This window comes from Heliangelus exortis, chromosome 2 (assembly GCF_036169615.1).
Source record: "Heliangelus exortis chromosome 2, bHelExo1.hap1, whole genome shotgun sequence".
NCBI classification, from domain to species: domain Eukaryota; kingdom Metazoa; phylum Chordata; class Aves; order Apodiformes; family Trochilidae; genus Heliangelus; species Heliangelus exortis.
In genome coordinates this window covers 52107307-52127713 of record NC_092423.1, presented here as the reverse complement: position 1 = coordinate 52127713, position 20407 = coordinate 52107307, and the positions used below count along the sequence as shown (strand labels likewise).

The following is a 20407-nucleotide window of genomic DNA, read 5'->3' as shown; positions in this document are numbered from 1 at the left end:
GTTATAGCTTGATTTCAGAACTTTGCTCAGAAGCACCCCAAAGTAATCAGCATTAAGTCATTTCAGCAACAACTATTCCCTAGCAAAAAAAAGAAAAGCAACCATTTAGAATTTCTTCATGCAGGAATCTTCTCTCAGATCTTAAAAATCAGATATGTAAAGCACATGACTTTGTCTTCCTCTCTATAGTTTTATGCTGTGTGCCAAACAGGGTATTATTGTGCAACTTTGGTGCATTCTAAATTTGCATTACACTAATTTTGTCTCCTTAATAAAAAGATAATTTTGATAGCACATACATTTTGGTCAGAAACTTCCATCTCTTCCACTGTGACTCTTTACTGCCTCAAAAGTAATTAGTGTTACATGAAATATAAATTACTGAAGAAAACTAATGTTACATATGGGACATGTTTAATGAAGATTTAAGTTCTGCCCCAAATTATGTTCGTAATATATTGATTTCATGGCATAATACTGACTTTACTGACAGGAGGCACAACTTTAGTACCCAATAAAGTTACGTGATCTGCAACAGTACACTGTTTTCTGAAACATTAAATCAGTAGCCAGATGGCTGGAACAAACTAAAATTCACAACATGAAATTTTTCTAAGCTAAAATAAATATATACTGCTATTAGTTCTAGCCATTTAAAAAATGCCAGATATGGGATATAATTTTAGTATCCCACTATTAAAATGCTTTGTGAGGAGCTGTGTATATGCATTAACAGACCTCAAAATTAAGCATCTCAGTGGTATCTATAGATGTTTTGTTGCTGCTATTTGAATTAATTATAATTTATCTACTGCATCAGTAGGATACCTCCAAGACTATTCAGCAGTCCATATATATATAAGCACACTCATAAAGTACATTGAATGGCTTGTTTATTGAAGGGAAGTTTCCACAGAGCACTGTTATACTGATGTTATTATGCTGATTATCTATCGTTATCACAATGCAATACAAACCCAACATAATTTGTTATGATTTTTTATTGTTTTCTTCTTATGCAGTTTTCTACATGTTGAGTGAAACAAAGTTTTCTGCTTTTTCCAGAGAGGAGTTACTTTTGCGCATTTTTAAACACCATCCAGTTACATGAGCATAAATGTAGGACCTGGAAGAATTCACTATTTTACTATACATTGTTATTGTAAAGGAAGTTTCAAATAAGTAGACAATATTATTTTAAATCCACTTGAGTCAATTTTCACTGCAACAACAAAAGAAAGTTGCTTCTTTGGAGTTACTGATCACATAAGTCTTTGAAACAAAACCGTCCCCCTATACACCAGAAAATTGTTTTGAGAAATTGATCAAATAGCATAGGAAAACTTGAAATAGAGAAAAATAAGAAGAAAAATTCAGCGTATTTATTTTAACCATGCAAGAGAATAACTGAGTTTGAAGGAATTGCTCAAAAGCCTGCAGTGAATTGACAAAACTGTTACTAACAATGATTAAATGATTCCTATAACTACATTGCCTCAAGTTGTGGTGAGGTGATGTGAACATCTGAATTTCAGGTGTGGATCTTAACACAACTTTTAAATAAAATCCATCTTCATAATGGCCACCAAGGACTATTACTCTCATAATATAACTTCATGCAACTATTCAGCACAGTACTTGCATTTCCTGTCATTCACATATGACAGAATACAGCTTTAGAGTCTTGTTTTTTTTCCATTTTTCAACATACTTTCCTTTATGTGATACTAATAATGTTTGTCCCTTTCTAACAGTTTATACTCCCATTTAATTTTGGTAAATATATTTTGAGGTGTGCATGAAGATTCTGACATTCAGTCCTAACCTTTACCCTACAGACACCAGGGTCAGAATATAAAAATTACTTACAGTACTGTTACTGTAATCAGTCACTACTTACTGTACATGTGCATTGCAGAGTTGAAGATAAGCACCTGTAAGGACTGCACTCAACTTCATGCCTTCTCATGTTCTGAGACAGGACATCCTATCAGTATGTAACATGAACAGCCAGACAGTCTTAGGGCACTGGACATAAGACATTTCAACTTCCTCAGTAAAAAAAAAAATGCTTGAATTTTTTATTTTTTTTTAATAGAAAAAACTCTGGTAACAATAATTTCTACAAGTACAGAGTTCTGATGTTTGCCATTGCTCCCAGCAGAAAACAAGTCTATTGGCAGAATATCAGCCCTACAGAAGGAACATACATCCAGATCATGCATCAGTTGCTTTCAAGTACCTACTCAAATGTGAATATCTGACACTAAGTTCAGAAATTTCATTAACTCCTTGTTCACCTAGGGTATGCAAGTGTCATACTCTCAAGACATGAACTACTGTTCCCAGAGTATCAAGAGTGCCACTACAGAAGCCTATCTAATATTTATGATTCATAAAACAGACTTGTAACACTATCTCACTTAAAAAGTGACACTTGGAGACCACATTCCCTGCATCTGTAGGTGATTCAAGGCAGCTTAAGTAAATGCCTATTTGACCAGCATTTTTTGTGAAGACAGACCATCTACCTTTCCCTGAAATCCAGATACTAAACTATCTCTGTAACACTTCCTGCACTACAGCACCTACCAAAGATCTTGGGTATCAGTGGGAATATCAGGACATAAAGCTTTTCCAAAACTACTAAATGGCATCTCTCTCCTTATTTCCAGGCAGGATGACCAGACAGTGTGACAGAGTTATCTGGATGGCTTCACAATTCCCTCTTTTAGTACCAAAGCATGGGTATGACTTGCCACACATATGTATGGTTCCATCATGTGGGTGTCAAAAATATGTCAATTACAATCTTGAAGTGACTGCAAGTGGCCATTAACAGATTGGCATAAATTCTCAGATCATTCACAGGAGATTTACAATACCACTTTCCTAACATTTCCTGTTTCTTGGGCACTGGCTTTGCAAGCCTGGAATGAGATTTCTGAAGGACATGAGCACTGTAATTTTCTAGATTCCCAGAGAAAAGACTTCTTGTTGGACTCAAGACAGAATGCATAACAGATGCTCAAGCATAAGCTAAGTTGCTTCATGCAGCACCAAGTTTTAGTACATGGCACAAAGATTCTGTTAAATGTATAAGCTGAATATCATACCTCATGCCCTGTGATATGCATGAGACCAGATACAGCAGCTGCAATGGAGTCATATCCACCTCTCTGAACCATTGGACCAGTCTGACCATAACCTAGAACAAAAGTAGAACAATTAGTAATTCAATCAAGGGCAAGTACAACATAAACACATATTACTATTTTGGTACAAGAAGAAACCAAATGGCATTTCACACCAGCCTTTGTTCACAAGTTGTTCAGAATTGTTCAACCCGTGAATACTATTGTATTCAATTTATCTCTGCACATTTTAAAGTGTGCAGTTGGATTTATCCTGTGTGGGTTGATGATATGTTTGATCTTAATTCTACACAGATTCCTGGCCCTGCTATGTTACATTCACTTTGGATAGATTTCCTTTTTTAATTTGCTAGGTCAGCTAAAGTGGGATTCAGATTTTATTTCAGAGGCTCCGTGGTATCTCTACGGGCTTCCAACTGCTATTTAACAGGACCCATGCTGCCTGTGATATATCTCCACTCCACCATAAAGATATCTTAAGTACCACAAACTATATTAAAATCATGACACTATGGTTTAGACAGATGAATTGTTCCCCCTGTGCTTCTCTTAACTTATTCCACATCTAAACAGATATTGAATGTTTATAATTCAAAATAAAATATTGTTTACAACAGAGGGCAAGGCTGGCCCTTTAGTAAATGTACACAATCTGTTTTCCAAGAATTAGCAACAATGGAATGCAAAGCACACAAAAATTTTTATGGAACTACATAAATGCAGGTTTTTTCAGCTATAGAATTAACTTCAAATTATCAGAAGCAGAGGGATGCTCTGTTGCTTTTCTCTGCTTTACCTCATCATGCTCTTCCTACAACAACCACAAAGGCTTCCACTGGAGTAGGTCTTGCTGGATCAACCTAGGGGGCTGCAAATCCAAGTAACAATCCTGTTCCACTGCTAGGAATTACTGCCTGCCAATCACAGTATAACCTAATAATTTAAGGCTGAAACTGGAGGCAGTTAATGTATTTGGCCTGTAGAGTGTAATGAGCTTAAGTGGTCAAAGAGCTAAGTCTGGTTTTCTTTTAGGGAGCCAGTGACCATCAACACAGAAGGAAGAAGACAACAGCGAAGAAACAACATGTTTGATTTCTATTTTTAGAGCTAACAGAAATCATCACAGCCCTTAAGAATCAGATTTAAGAGTCTCTCCCCCTCAAGGAGTTAGCAAATTCAAAAGCTATTCTCATGCTTTCTTTTCCCTTTCAGGTACCCCTAGGAGAAATCCCCTAATTACAGGAGGTAACAGCTAAGAGATATTTGTCATAGATAAGATTCCTACTGTGGCTGGCACTTTTAAGGCAATGTTTCTTTATTACTTCCAGCTGCAAGGACACAACAAAAATATATCAACATACACTGCAAGATAAAGCTTCCTAAATCTCCTCAGTTCCTGTTAATTATTCTTCAAGAATAAGCTTCTCTATATACAGACAGTCTCTTTGGTAGATGTGACAGTCTAAACATTGGCTTTGTTGGTTACAGCACACAATTAAAAACCCTTTTTCACTGGGGTGATCTTCCTCAATTCCTCCCCTTGGACCCAGTGCTGTGACATGCAAAAATTCATAAATGACTTCCAACATACAGTTCAGAAGAACTTCAAGCTGGAGTTAAAGCATTTTTTATTGCTCCAAATAAGATTTTCTAAATCATATCAAGCAATACCTACTAGCCATACGGATTTCCCCATTTTACTACAAACCTCATTACCTGATATTTTCCTGAAGACACCAGATCTGCATTCTGCAAAGCTCAGGGGAAACTCAACTTCTAGACTCAGAGTCATAGGGAATATCAGGATACAGCAAACACATTGACTTCGTCAATGTAGCCTCAAACAAACATTAAGGAATATAATATTCAGCACTTATGGTCAAATCTGTATCATACAGTACTCATAAGAAAGAAGGAAAAAACCTACCAGTTTACCAAGTTTTATTCAAAATTGTCTATTTGGCAACAGCTGACTGTAAGACCCTAATGAGCAACTGGTGCCATTTCCTTTTATATTTACATACTTAGTTTACAGAAAACAACTAAGGTTTTGTTCTCTAACTAACAGGACTAGCAAATAAAATATGGTGGATCAACCAAAAAATGCTCTGAAGGGCTCTAATAGGCATATACCATTATTTCATTGGAATAAACTGCAGTATTAAAACCACTTAAAGGTGTGGGGCCACTTAAAAAACAAAAACTTGCTCAATAAAAAAATAATACTCCAAACAACCTGAATTGAATAGTGAAAAACATATTGAAGTGAGAAATTAAGTACTAATCTCAATTATTCACAAAGAAAAGACATGTCAACATGCCTGCTCACACAAATGTTTTCATAAACAGAAAACATCTGAAAATTAATAATTTAGTATGTAGACAGAACAACTCTAAAATACTTTCTAATGCTGTACTGGTGAGGACAAACACCCATCCCTCAAACACTATAATCAGGAAAGCTCACAGGTAAAAAGTCATGCATTTTTTTAATAGTATTTTAGAACTACAATTTTCAAAGCCCTTTTCAGACATTATAACAGCCCAGTTTCAAAATAAAAGTTATTATTTAATGGTTTTCTCGTTAAAAAGAAAGGTCCTAAGGAGTACTTAGTTGGTTTTTATAGGTCTCAATAGATGGAAAATTTTTTTTTCTTCAGATCTAAATTCTGAATTGACAAAGCAAGTGCATGGACAAAATCTGTTGTCATTAGAAGTGGCTTGTCCAATTACAGGTATATAAAATGCATGGAAGAAGAGGTAGCCATCTAACTGTAACAGTTAAGTGATAAATAGCAAATTCTAAAAATGCAAGATCTCTTTACCCAGGCAAAAAACAGAAGCTGAATATTTTTACTCTAGTAAACTACACAGGTTAGTGGAGTAACTCAGTGCAGGCATTTTAGAAATAACTGTGAACACAAACAGAAAAAGTTCAAAGGAAGGCACAAAATTACATTCTAACAATTTTCAGCCTAGCGCACAGATCTCACCATAACTGTAGTATAGACACATATGCAGGTGTGTGTATATATATGTATGGTGTGCATGTCTGTGTAAATATCTAAAACACATTCTCAAAGATATAAAAATGCAACCTGAAGATTATGTTTGTCCAAATGCTCTGCACGTTCTCTGACACTTGAATTCAGCATGCACCAGCGTAGCTTTGCAATTACACATATTTAAACCTAAATACAGTTTTCTGTTTACTGTATCATAGTTAGTGGTTTAGTAAGTTTAGGAACAACGGAAAGTAATTTAGTCTAAAAAGATAATCCTTGTTGAACACTTAAAGAATAGACTTTACAGTGATGGCCTCTGAAGATTAAGCAAGCTCAGTGATTAAACTCTTGCTCTGAATTGCCCTCTAGTGGACTTTACCTCCTGAAGCCACAGGCAATATTTAAATAGTCTCTACCCCTAAAAATTTAATGAAAGGGAGATTTTTCTAAATCATTTCAGCTGAGGAAAGAGCTGCATAGATGCCTAGCCACATGTAAAGCTTTAGATTCATGTAAAATGGAATGTGGAAAGACCAAAACAAAGTTTCACCCCTCCTAAATCCCTCTTCCACTCCCCAGAGTTCTACACCTTGCACTGGGAAGGCACAATTTACTCTGATACCTGCCACATCCTGACATGCCTAGACCTCAGAACTGTTGCAGTACGAGCTGTTATGATCTACTTCAAAACGTCCACCAGTTTCACAATCAAACTGGACTCCTAGACACAATAACCCCAGTCAGATCTTCACGTGCCCCCTAAAATTGTTGTTGTCAATGCATTATTTAATCTGCATAGTAGCATTTGAAACCACCAGCAACACAAACTCTAGCTGTCCACTAAAGGGCTATTTGCTTATTCAGTATAGTAATTTGCACCTAAAACTTGACATTCTTGTCCTAAACATGCATCCAAGTCTACCTTCTCCATGAGAGTGTGTGCCTTTGCTGTCTCTAGTTTTTGTGAGCAAGAAAAATGAGCTGGGTGTGAGACAAGTATGAAAGAGCAATTTGCACTGGGTACTTTCTATCAGCTTAAAGCAAACATGGGCCTTTGTGGCAGACACTGACAAAGTGAATGCCATAGCCTTCCACCAGCAATCCCATATCCCTCATGATTTCAGACAGCATTCCTTCATCCTTATCTCAGCTAAGGAAGTGGTCTTACTGGCTATATTTAGCATCCTCTGTTTTTCAGAACTTTCCAAGTGTCTAAAGATAATTTTGCACCTGAAATTTTGAGAGAATTCTGAACTAAGCTATCCATTGCCTCTTTATTAGTCTGCAGCATAATATCCAGAGTATGAATATTTAAAATCACACATGCTTAATATGACATAAAAAGAAATATCTCTCTCGCTTTATCTATTTTATAATTTTTCACATTTTGCAGAATATGACAACTAAAGCTTCATAAAATAAGACAGCTAATATGGAATAATGCAGCTCACAGCTGTTCTAAAAAAGCTTCCAGTTATTTGACAGCCAAATACTTGATACAGAGCAACAGGAGAAGACTCAAGATGCCTAAAAGATACTTATTTAGCAAAACAAAGATAATCATGTCAAGGTTAATAGTAAGTTATAATGCCACTAACATCCTCATTTAAATGCTAGAAACAACTATATGCAGAACACTAATCGTAATGTTTTGATGATTCATTTGGTATACTGAATTGAAACCAATAAATTTCCCATCAATACTGGCAATATTTATTCATTCCAATTAAGACTAAAAGTGGGAGTACTGCTTTTATCAAATTAAATCACACCATTATTAATACATCACAATTCCTGGCAAAGGGAATTACTGAAAGTGCTTCTTTACCCCAGATTTTTCGATCTGAATCAGAGAGACCTAGTAAAATAAAGACTCTCTCCAATGTGAAATAAATCTCCCGGGTTGGTGTGGCATTCCTGCTCTCATGAAAAGGAACCAATTAGTCTGAAACAAAGAAGTCACCTCTCACACAGTGAAGCTAATAATTTTTGGTTAGTGTACAAGTGCCACGTGATGGCATTTGAGGCTTTGAACGTACCACAGGAAAAATTACAATATTTGCAGGCACCACATGGGACAAAAGTTTGGAAAAAAATAGCATGTCATAACAAACTACTGCTAGTTTATCCACTTTGAAATGGTCAATATATTTATCACATAAGAGAGACATACTTTGCTTTGGAATCCATTCTAAATGATTCTGTACTGAGAGAGAGAAATAAATATTATGAAGTGAGAAAGGTCAGGCTGAAGATTAGGAAAAATGTAATAACAGTAAAAGCTGTTAGACTGCACAAAAGTGTTATTAGTGAAGCTGCCAAATGCCAGATGCTCAAAAATGTCACACTAAATTTAAAAATACTAGGAAAACTGTTTCCAAAAAGAACTCTGTTAGAAAAACAGACTAATGTGTCTTTCCAGGTTTAGCTTTATAATACCATGTCAGCTACAACATAGCTTTATTTCATTTTTGCCAGATGACAGTGGGATTTTTAGCTACATTTATGGCAGACATTCTTCATAAATTTTAAGAAAGCAGGCAAACCAAATAAACAACTTTGTCCCAGACAATGTTCCATGTGTCTGTAGATCCTATGTTATTCCAAGACGTGTACTGAACACACATTTGGACACCCCATTTGCTTGCTTAGGAGTTACTTATGATATCATGACAGGATTCCTAACGTGTATACAAACAATTCATTTGGGCTAGGAGCTGCCGGCAAGCATCTGGGATAAACAGAAACTGATGTGTTGCAATATCATCACTTAAAGGACAATTGCCTTAAAACCAATATTTTTACATAGGTTACCTTATATTCATTTGGCTTTTTTTTAAAGGTTAACAAAAATGCTTCTTCATTTCTCAAGCTGTTGTGCATTTTTTTTTTTTTTTTTTTTTTTCATATCTGATGAAATGTAACACTTCCTCCCAGGATAGTGAGTAACAGTTTGCATCTTCCACAAAAAAACCAGAGAAACATGTAAATCTTTAAAAAATTACTGAAAGCATAGGGACTGGAAGGCAGACAAAAGAGCTCATGCAACCCCTGGAATAGTGACTCTCATTTCTTCAATAGAATTTCTTTCAAGCTGCAATTTCAAGCTAATTCTGCCCCCCCAGACACAGGAAAGTCTGAATATGATTTTGTGTCATGTAAAGAAAGGTCAGCATTTCTCATTAAGACCTTTGTCCAAAACATTTGCATCACATGCTACAGAAAACCAAAGGCCATTATTTCTGCACTTCTTCATGATTTGGTAGTATGATAAAACTTTGTAAGACCAAATAGAAAACACATTGTACTAAAAGGAGAGGAAAAACCAACATGGAGACATGCTGTCAACACAAACCAATTCCTTGTAGCTCAATTCCCACATGACAAATGACATTATAAAGTCAGACTGTATAGGATATTCTGAACAAAACATAGAAAAATATGTTCAACATCGGCTTTTCTACAAATACGGACCAAACATTGTCACAAATTCAATCCAGATAGATGGCTATCCCTGCTGAATAACAAATTAATGAGAAACACCTTTTGACTTGTCCTATTGCCAAAAGAAAACATTCAATTAAAGACAGCTTACATCTTTACTTAATAAAGATTAATGAAACAAGCAGAAGAACACAAGCAATTCTCTGTGATGAGAACAGCCAAAATCTAACAGACGCATTATATGAAACTTTGCAGTGTCAGATCTGCCAAATATATTAGCAAAACGAGTACTGACTTTTGCAAAATGCTTGCCATGTGTTGGTCAGAAGGAAAGGAAGTACAACTTCCTGGGTAGACAAGCTTACAGGAGATCAGAACAGATACAAAAAAAAAAGGTGAAGTCAAAACAAACTGTCAAGGGAGATGAAAGGACTTTAAGAGAAACCAAAAACTTAAGTCAGCTGGCATAAAATGTGACCAATAATCTGATAAATACACTTCATTTCCCAACTGATGTTTGTGATTGTGTACAATATATCAATTACTTTATTGCTTTTACACGTGCCAATTTAGACATTCTAACCCTGTGTTTTAAACAAAATCGGGTGTTACAAATTGGAAGGTAAACATAAAAAAAAAATATTAAGTCAAATACAAAACTTTCTGCTAGAAATAGCTAATAGCTAATTTAGCTACTGAAAGACTAGAGAGGAACAAACAACAGCCTCTGCTAGCTGTTCAACTCCATTCAATTTTCATGTGCTCTGGGTACCCAGCCTCACACAACTTCTCTGAAAACACCAACCACACTTCTGAGACACAGCCACAAACCATTCCAAACAACCTAAGCTGGGCTTTTGAACAGGTTTTTAATCAGGGCTGCAAACTTCTGGGTTGTATTTTCTAGCTTTTCAACATGCCAAATATAAATTACAACAAAGCAGTTCTTCCCTGTGTAACCTAAACTGTAATTACCTAAGAGATGCTACTATCACTCTCTTTTGTTAAACAAGTCAGCTAAAGTTTAATTTGTCACTCTGAATTTTAAGGCAAAAGCTGTTTCCCAGTCTAACTGGAGGCACTTTGCTACACGATCTTGAAATCAAATCTGGCATGATGACCATTTTCTGAAAATGAAATTTCAATTAAAAGCTAAAGATTTTAAATTACACTCAGACTAAGTACTCGAACTTTTTTCCCCCCAGCTTGTAAGGAGACAGTCACACAAATTCCCCACCATTGTTTTGGGTTTATACAAATATTCCTACCTACACTCTCTTAAAAATAACAACTAAGTCCTTGTACCTGCATGGTACAGATCCAGCTGATCCTATGACTCCAAATATTTATATTGTAAAAGCTAATTTTAAAACATGAAGTCAATTACTCCCAGTAGCATAGCAGTGACATTTCCTCAGAATCTATCCAGCTTGCAAAACTAGCTAAAAACTAGATAGAGAGGGAAACTGTCTGTACTGACCTCTGTGCATCCTCACCTACTTTCCTAGAACTCCTCCACCCACCCACCTCTACAATAATACTGCTACTAAAATAAGGGAGCAAATTTTTGTGAGAAACACCTGGGTGAAAATCCTGGGAATTGGTCAGCAGTTAATAGAAAGATAACAGACTTCAGCTCAACAGATAGTATGCATCTTGCTATTTCTGTAGTTGAAAGATGTGCAAAACTAAGAATACCTACAAAGTGTATTTTCTATTAACATTTATAATGCTGTGGCCAAGCAGTACAGTGTCAGGACAGCCTCAGAGAAGTCTCAGATGATGTTTAGTGTCTGCTAAGGACATGATTGTTCTATGACCCTATGATAGAAATGTAAAGTAACTACTTAATTATATAATTACTTCTTATCTGAATCAGAAAATACTCATTCTAAAGTAGACATTACTTGAAAAGGCTTCCATTTGCTGTGACTCTATATAGTTTTATTGACAGACAAATCCGTACAGCAATGTCCAGTGAAGAAGCTGACCCTGACTAAGCAGTAAACTGCACCTGGAGGTTGCACCTCCCCATGTGTGCACACACATGATATGTGTACCAGGACCCTGAATTCTCCCTCTAAGATCAAATACATAGTGCCTCAAGTAGTGTTAAGGTTTAGTAGCTGAAGCTGGAAAGAAGTGTCAAACTAACTCAAAAATCAGTATGGATTTTTTTAAAACTTTTCCAAGCATTTCCTCAAAAACTTAAAGAAAAAAGAAATCTGTAAAGTTTAATTCCCAAAAAGATCAAGTTATGTGGAATAAATTGTATTTTTAAATTCCAGGCTGTCCTTTCAACCCAATAATTTAATTGGGTTGAGGCAGATTATAGTGCGTTCTGGCTGATAAAAAACGTGTTAAGAGCTTAAAATATTTAAATAACTCAACTCTTCCTCAGCTCAAAGAATGACAGTGCACCTATTTCTTATTTCCAAAATCACGGACTATAACATGAATTTTATTTGCAGTCCTGATACAACATTCATTTTCCATGCAACCTAATGCAGGTGTAAAGCCAGGCTTTAAGTTTAAAGTAATTGTTTTTGCAGATCACATGGAAATGGAAAGTTGCCATCACTTACATGGATGTTAGAGACTGGGTGAACATAAAGAAAAATTGAAATACATGTATTTCCTGGAAATACATGTGAAACTGATCTTGAATATTCTTACCATTAACAGATTCCCTGATTATACAATGAATAGTTAAATATAATAGTTGCTGATCATTTACAGTGACATGTGGCATGGTAAGAAGTAAATGCATCTGGTTACTTGTAACAGCTGAATCTAATAACTGATTATTTCAATGTATTGCCTAACTCAAAGATTTTGCCAATTGGCTCCTAAGGAAGGGTTATGTGTGAAAAGAATATTTCCCTTCAAAAAAAAAATGTAGTGGACATAGCTGAAATTTCACATCCTTGGATTTTTCCCCCTTTAGAAATATATTCCTGTACACAATGATCTCCAACCAGATTCTCTGACTCATATTTCATTGATGAGAAACACCTTCTAAATAAATTAATACAAACAAATTAAAACAAGATACCAGTTTTTTCAGTCAGAACAGCTGAACAAATTTTTAATTATACAGAGAACTTAAACATCTAGGGAACATCATTTGTGAAGGTTTTCAGAACTGCAATAAAGTTAATAGAATTGTAGCAATTTATAACAGAGGTGGTGGTATTTTTACTTCCAGATCATGTATTTTACTATATTTAGGTTTTTCTGTTTGAATGTTGCAAATAGTTAGGTTTTATTACTAAATTCACTCCCATATAGCTTTTAGTTGATGCCTTTAATCTGACAGAATTAAAAGAAACTGACAACCAATTATACATTATAAAGCCTGAGCAGGTGTATGATACATGATACACTTTCTTATTGCACAAAGAATATAGTTTTATATGAGTAAGCACCTTGTAGTCTCAGTTCCATAAAATTATTTTGAAATACGTACTCTCTTACATGAAGTCATAAAATTTGAGCCTCCCATTCTCCTCTTTAAAAGGTGATAAGAATTCACTGCAAGACACGATCACAATGGCACTCGGTACCCCAGTCCTGACTGCAGTATCCACAAGGGATCTAATCCTGGACAAGGAAGTCATACTATCTATTAGAAAGCTTTTCTTAATGTTTAATAACTTTTTTCCTGAAATGTTAACAGTTACTTCTTGTCCCATGTATCACAAAGAGATTACTGGCTTCTTCTTTACAAGAACTTTTACTTATGGGAAGGCCACAAACCTACAGCCTCACTCTGCAGTAACATCTACAGCTTCCAATGACAGTTTTCTCTACAAGACAACTAGCAGAGCAGGGGCTTGTAGCCAGCACTGACATAAACACTGGGATACAGAATGCTTTTAAAGTGTGACTACATGGCAAAGTGCCAAATACTGCCACCATTTTTGTTTCTGGAAATGAAAAAATACAGGCAATTTTTCAGTAAGTTTTGGGTGTAGAAGACACAAATGTTTTCCTTTTCTTTCTTAGCTTCTGACAAAGTGTTTTATTTTATAACAGTATTTTTAAAATTGAAGTAACGAAGACCATATGCTTACTGGGAAACATTTTCAGGTCAACACCAGCTACTTACAGTCTTCCTGCTAGTCTAACAACACCCACAGATACCACAGATGGGCACAACTAAGATACTGGATCTTTGCATGACTTTAATAAGTTGTATTGATTTCTTCATTGAAATCTCAAAACCTCACCATTTTAAGCAGTAAAATAAATAAATAAATAAACAAATTCCAGCAATCCTCAAATGAAGTAAGCCCATCAGGCAAGAAAGAAAAAAAAAAAAAAGGATTCCTGGTACAACACAAAGCAGAAAAGGTGATTACAAGACAGGAGATTGCCTGAAAAAGAGAACCATCAGAGAAATTTTTAGCAATAACAAATAAAATGTTGGGTGATCTTTTCTTGGGTTTTCTTTTTGGAATATTAGAACTCGAGCACAATAAATACTGCTTTACAAATTCATACTGCAGAGCTTCTGAAGCTGCCTAAAATCTTCCAGCTTTATTTCTCTTAACTTAGCTAGGCAACAGTCCAAGTATAATAGCTACTGAAAAATAAACATTAAACCATCAGTGTCTCCACAATTGTGCTGTGTTGCTATGCTGTTCATATCCAGGATTTCAGTGCTTAATCTGGTTTCATTCACTGTAAACTAACCCAGTGTCAAATCTTACAGCTCACAGGCTCTGTCTGCTACGGTATTCTTCATTAGGACAGAGTCCAAAATCCTTAAGTTTCAGATTTTATACAAAATACTGCTTATTTCATGGTGCCATTTAGATGAAAGAACAAGCAATGAGCATGAAGTCATAAGAAAAATATTACATCCATGCACGGATGAAAGTCAATACTTAATTTTAAAGCAAGGAAGAATTTTGACTTGCTCATTAAACTTTGTATATGCTTCATATTGAACAAGAAAAGGGAACACATTGTTTCAGAATAGCACTCCTTTTCAACTGTTTTTTATTCCTAACCTCACAGTATTTTGGACATTCGGGCTGCGTGTGACTGAAGAAGTCATAGAGGGAAAAACAGCCAAGTCCTTCTAGTAGGATGCTTAATGCCCATGCAAATGCACTCATGTGCTGATGATAGAAGCAGCAGAAACTCAAAGATTTAGTGTCATTCAACTCAAAAGCCTACCTCCCTGGAGGTGCACAGCAGAACCGAATCATGCAAAAATATAAATCCTACCAGCAGAGAAGGGATCCTGTCAGCTCCCATCTGTTTCTCAGCAATCTTTGTTTCAACACGCCTCCTTTCAGCTTCCACTCTTTTCATATTAGTTTGGATTATTGATATTTTGGAAGTTTGGTCTGTGTTGATGCCAGAGTCCTTCAGTGCTCTAGAGGTACTGGCAAAGCACTGCAAATACAGGGCAAATATCGCTTCCTGAACGAAATGAGCTTTATACTAAAATGTAAAACCATTATGGAGACATCTCTGAGCAGATCAATTTTACTAGCAAAATAAAAGTTTTGCCAGTACAATAAAATACTTGCTAATGGCTTCTACTGAAACAGCTAAACCAGTCAGTGTTCACACCTCTTCACATTACTGATCGGCACAGCTGTGCTGACAGAAACCCATTGTATAAAAAACAGCCTCATGCTCAGGTCAAAAAAATTTGTCAACCAGCTGAATTTTACAGATGCTTCCTCTCTTGAATAGACATTTGGGACCTCAGTATGTTAATTTTGCAAGCAGCAGAGAAAAATATAGAAAACCATCAACATCCTCTTTGGTTCTGCATCTTGACAGAGCATAAATATGTTAGTCCTGTACAAGTCTGGGTTTGTTCTGAAACACCCTAAAAACATATCTTTGTGATACTTATATTTCAATCACTCCTGAATTAAACGCACACTTTTTGTGTATATAAATACATGTTAAGAATTGTTGCCATCCCCACTAGAAGAACTTGAAAATTCCAGAAGTCAGGTCTACTTCTCCTCCAATTAAGAGCTACCAAGCTAAATGGCTCTGTAACACACCTCTGTCAAACTTTGTTTGTTCACATTTTACTCAGTTTCTCCAAATAGGTAGTAAAGGTGTACTTAAGTAAATCCCCCTAAGGGGATTTAGTCCTGAAGTCAGTATTTGGGCAACAGTTCTATTGATAACACTTGGAAGGGAGCAGAGCATAGCAATATGTCCTTGTGCTCTCTGAGCAGTGCTAATGGGACTAAAAGTCCAGCTGGTGTCTGAATAGTACAGAGTACCACATGAACATGGAAACAAATGCACTAACTCAGACTCAAGGCCCAGCTAGCTATGTATTTTCTCTCCAAAAATGGAGAAAAACAGATGTCAATATATACAGGATAAGCCTATCTAATATTTTGCTTGAGTACACTCCCAGCTTCCAGAAGTTTGCAGCTGACAGGCTTCCTGAATAAGGAGATATGGGTTTAAGTTTTTTTACAGGGTTCATCTTTAGAGCATAGTAGAAAGGAGATGTAAAGTTACGTGACACTTCCCAAACCAGATGTAAAGTTACGTGACACTTCCCAAACCAGCTGTTCAGGGGTAAGACACACAGAAAACCTTTGCGATTTTAAGGTGCTTAGAGTAAGCAGACACTTTCAGCTTACTTAATTACAACATAAAAAGAACAACAACAAAAATCCATAAGGATTTTGAGCAAAACAAAAAACAAAACAACTGAGTCTTAAGAGACTGGTATAATGTTTTCCATTTGTTACCAGAAAAGCAGAAAAGGTAAATATCTGTTCTCAGATAGAACACCTGTGATACAAAACAGGCAGCAGAAAGATTTAGGAGGTCTTCATATGCAGCAGAAATGACGATCAAGCTCTATGTACAGAAAGAACCCCTTGCTTGTGTTGCAGTGCTTCAGCAGGACAGCAAATACTGCCATCGGCTTAAAAATAAAATTAAAATTTCCCACTGGTCTATATCAAATAGTATCAAATAAAGCAGTCAACTGTTGGAATGCCAGCACAGAATATTAGGGGACAGAAGTGACCTCTAGAGATGACCAAGTCCAACCCCCCTGAGAGAGCAGGACCACCCAGAGCAGGTTACACAGGATCATGTCCAGATGGGTTTTGAATGTCTCCAGTAATGGAGACTCCACAACCTCTATGTTCCAGAACCTGTTCCAATGCTCTGCCACCCTCAACGTAAAGAAGTTCCTCCTCATGCTTAGATGCAACTTCCTGTGTTGTGGTTTATGTTCATTACCTTCTTGTGCTGTCACTGATCACCACTGAAGAGCCTGGCCCCATCCACTTGACACCCACCCTTTAGGTATATATAAGCATTGACGAAACCTCCCCTCAGGCTTTTCTTCTCCAGACTAAACTTACCCTACCCAACTCTCAGCCTTTCTTCATAAGAAAGATGCTCCAGACCCCTAATTGTCTTCATTGCTCTCTGCTGGACTCTCTCGAGTAGTTTCTTGTCTTGAACTGGAGAGACCAGAACAGGATGCAGTTCTCCTTACTGAAATTTCAGCTTTACACAAATCATCTTCCAGTCCTAAACAAGTATTGGGAATACACTGACAGAACACACTGCTACATCACGATAAATAGCAAAGCTGGCCACAAAAGAAATGTATCTATAACACTCTAGGATGAATTTACCACGCTGGTTAAGAGATTGCTCCATTTCTTCTATACAACATTATCAAGAGACCTAACTGTATTCTTATTGGCCTCAAAAATTCACTTTCTTTAAGGGAAAGAAGCTAAATAAACAGATCAAAGTTGTTCTATCAAGAAATTCCTCAGCACAACTACATAGAATCATAGAATGGTTTAGACTGAAGGGACTTGAAAAATCATCCACTTTTAATCCCCCTATATGGGAAGGGATACCTCCCACTAGACCAGGTTGTTCAAAGCCTCATCCAACCTGGCCTTGAACACTTCCAGGCATCAAATTTTTGTTTCCAGTTCTTGCAAAAATTCATATTTAGAATTAATATATTCTTAAAAGCATCAGTGCATTTGATTATACAGTGATGCCCCACCCTGAGTAACTACACGTGAGAACCATAATGCTTTCTTGAAGTTCCTGCTGCATGCTATAGAATGCATGCTATAGAGCTAATTCTTAACTACAAAAGGAGCCAGTTAGTAATCTGTGCAAACATGCAATTTCCACTGTGAATTATGAGGGAGCACATCAGCACGAGGCAGAAAACCACTGAAGTATTCAATTCATCTCTCTCAGCATCTAAAAACTGCTAAATCATACTGTAACCTACCCTCCTCAGAATCCAATCACCATTGGATTTGACAACTAAGTTTCTTTCAGATGTTGATTCTGAGATGTATAACAAACAAACAACATCATTTAGTTTGGTATTTAATAATTCAGTAGGTATCTGATGGCTTGTTCCAAATCACCTGAATGAATATATTGGTAATTGTGCCTGTTCTGATGCATATAACTGTCTGCTCTTTCATTTCCAAGTCTACTAATATCTCACTCTTAAGGCAGCAAACTCTCCAGAATATTAAAAGGCAAAATTTTCTCTGCAGTGCAATACCACCTTTAAACATACAGCCTTCCAGCTTCACAGGATGCTTTTATTTCTCTTCTGAGAGGTGGTAAATAGTAGCTTGTAATATATCTGCATCATTTATTTTGTATGCTGCTTTTGTATTGCCAGTTACATAACTTTCTAGAAACCAGAGACAAACAACTTCTCCTGTGGTCATATCTGAACCCTTATTTGCATTACTAGTCCCCAAAATTTTCCTTTATATTTTCTTAACACCCTCATTCTTCAAATACTAAGTAATGTTTTTCTACTTCTACACATTAGGGAAGGATTTTTGCTGATGCTTTTACAAATTACCAGAATCATTATTTAAGAACTACTATGTAGAAATTTACAGAATGCTTTAGGAAGAGAGTTCCTTCCAAATGCAGCAGCATTTTATCATGAAAAAAAGGTAATTGAAGTTTCCAAGCTTACTTTTATATGCAGTTTTCTCACCCATAAATTGTTCTCTCATCTCTCTTCAGCTGTCCACATCATTTTTGAAATATGGTATTCAGAAGCAGACTTATCATTCCAACTGAGACCTTACCAATGTGGAGTAGGGCAGAGAAACAGTCTAAGGTCATATTTGTCTTTACATAATTCAGTATGATACTAGTTTATCTAACAATACATCATCAATTCTTGTCCAACTTCAATTCTGAGAACTATTCTCTAACCCACGGTCCCCCATGCATTATTAGAAGGACTTGATTATTTCTGACTAACCACAATACACTGGAATTTGTCCCAACTTCTATACTACCTTTGCACTTTTATTTGTGTAAAGAATTTGGTCAAAGTAATTTTTTGTTCTAATTCTGCTGTATAATACTCTTGTACTCCCTTTAAGCTTTATTTTAAGAATAATGAGGTGCTGGAGCAGGTCCAGAGAAGAGCAACAAGGCTGGTGAAGGGACTCAAGCAGAAGTACTATGAGGAACAGCTATTTAGTTTAGAACAGGTTGTTCAGCCTGGAGAAGAGGAGGCTCAGGGGAGACCTCATCACTCTCTACAACTCCCTGAAAGGAGGGGGCAGCCAGGGGGGGGTCAGGCTCTTCTCCCAGGCAGCTACCAGTAAGAAAGAGGGAATGGACTTAAGCTCTGCCAGGGGAAGTTTAGGTTGGATATTAGGAAGAAATTCTTTACAGAGAGGGTGATCAGGCATTGGAATGGGCTGCCCAGGGGGGTGGTGGATTCTCCATCCCTGGAGGCTTTTAAGAAGAGACTTATGTGGGACTCAGTGCCACGGTCTGGGAACCACAGTGGTAGTGGATCAAGGGTTGGACTTGATGATCTCAAAGGTCTGTTCCAACCCAGATGATTCTATGATTCTATTTATGGATCTTCAGAGATCCATGGAGCTCCAGGCAACTGAAGTGCAGGTTTTACACTGGGGCTCCATCACATAACTGCCCATGGGGCCCTGGTGACACAGGCACTGTTGAAATGCTTTAAATCCCAAGCTGCAGAAAGAAAAACTGAGCAAGTTGTTGAGGCCACTCCTCCATGACTCTTCTGAGACTTAGCTGCACCCCCACTAGCCATTTCAAAGGAAAGACTTTAAAGAAAGCAATGTCTTATACGTAGCTGCAGATTACTCCTGTCCCTCAATTGCACAACCTGTAACAAAACACTCAGTAACTCATGATCAGAGAACATTTTGGGCTTCTCCACATTCTATTTCACCATCAGTCATGAAATACTAGTAGTTAATCTCTTATATAAGATTAATCTAAATCTTATATAAGTATCTAAATCTAAAGTATCAGGGACTTTCTGATCACTCTTGAACAAATTTTTTACTATTTCTTGTAAATATTTGCCTAGCATGACTGAGAAAGCATTACTCAAAAGTGTCAAAAAACTTCAGTACAGTCAAAATAGATAGATCAAGTTTTACTACCCTTTCATAAATAGGCAATTGTACTGTAATAATAATCTGTGTCTCCACAAATTCACAGTCTACTACTCAACTCCTCAACAACTGTTCTCATAGACTGCTTTATTTCTGGACCCTAATTCCTAACTTCTGGTCACAATAAAAGAATTGTGATGGCTTGATATCCAAGTGGAGATCACTGAGAAATATGGATGATCAGATGTCAGTACTGGGACCAGTGGCTGCTTAACATATTTGTTGGTGACATGGACAGTGGGATTCAATGCACCCTCAGGAAGCTTGTCAGTGACAACAAGCTGTGTGGTGCAGCTGACACCTTGGAGGAAAAGGATACCAT

The 20407-nt window shown here is 36.6% G+C and overlaps 1 protein-coding gene across 12 annotated transcripts in view; it reads right to left on the bottom strand.

Moving 5' to 3' along the window:
• SUGCT (succinyl-CoA:glutarate-CoA transferase) overlaps positions 1-20407 on the bottom strand; it is a 330712-nt gene that overhangs the window by 289337 nt on the left and 20968 nt on the right. For all 12 annotated transcript variants that reach the window (XR_011724318.1, XM_071736165.1, XM_071736172.1 and 9 more), the window contains one exon: positions 3117-3208. Coding sequence is in view for 11 of the 12 variants with exons in the window: in XM_071736165.1 (XP_071592266.1) it covers positions 3117-3208 (92 nt within the window). In the remaining variant the exon portion in view is untranslated. The remainder of the gene's footprint in view (positions 1-3116; positions 3209-20407) is intronic.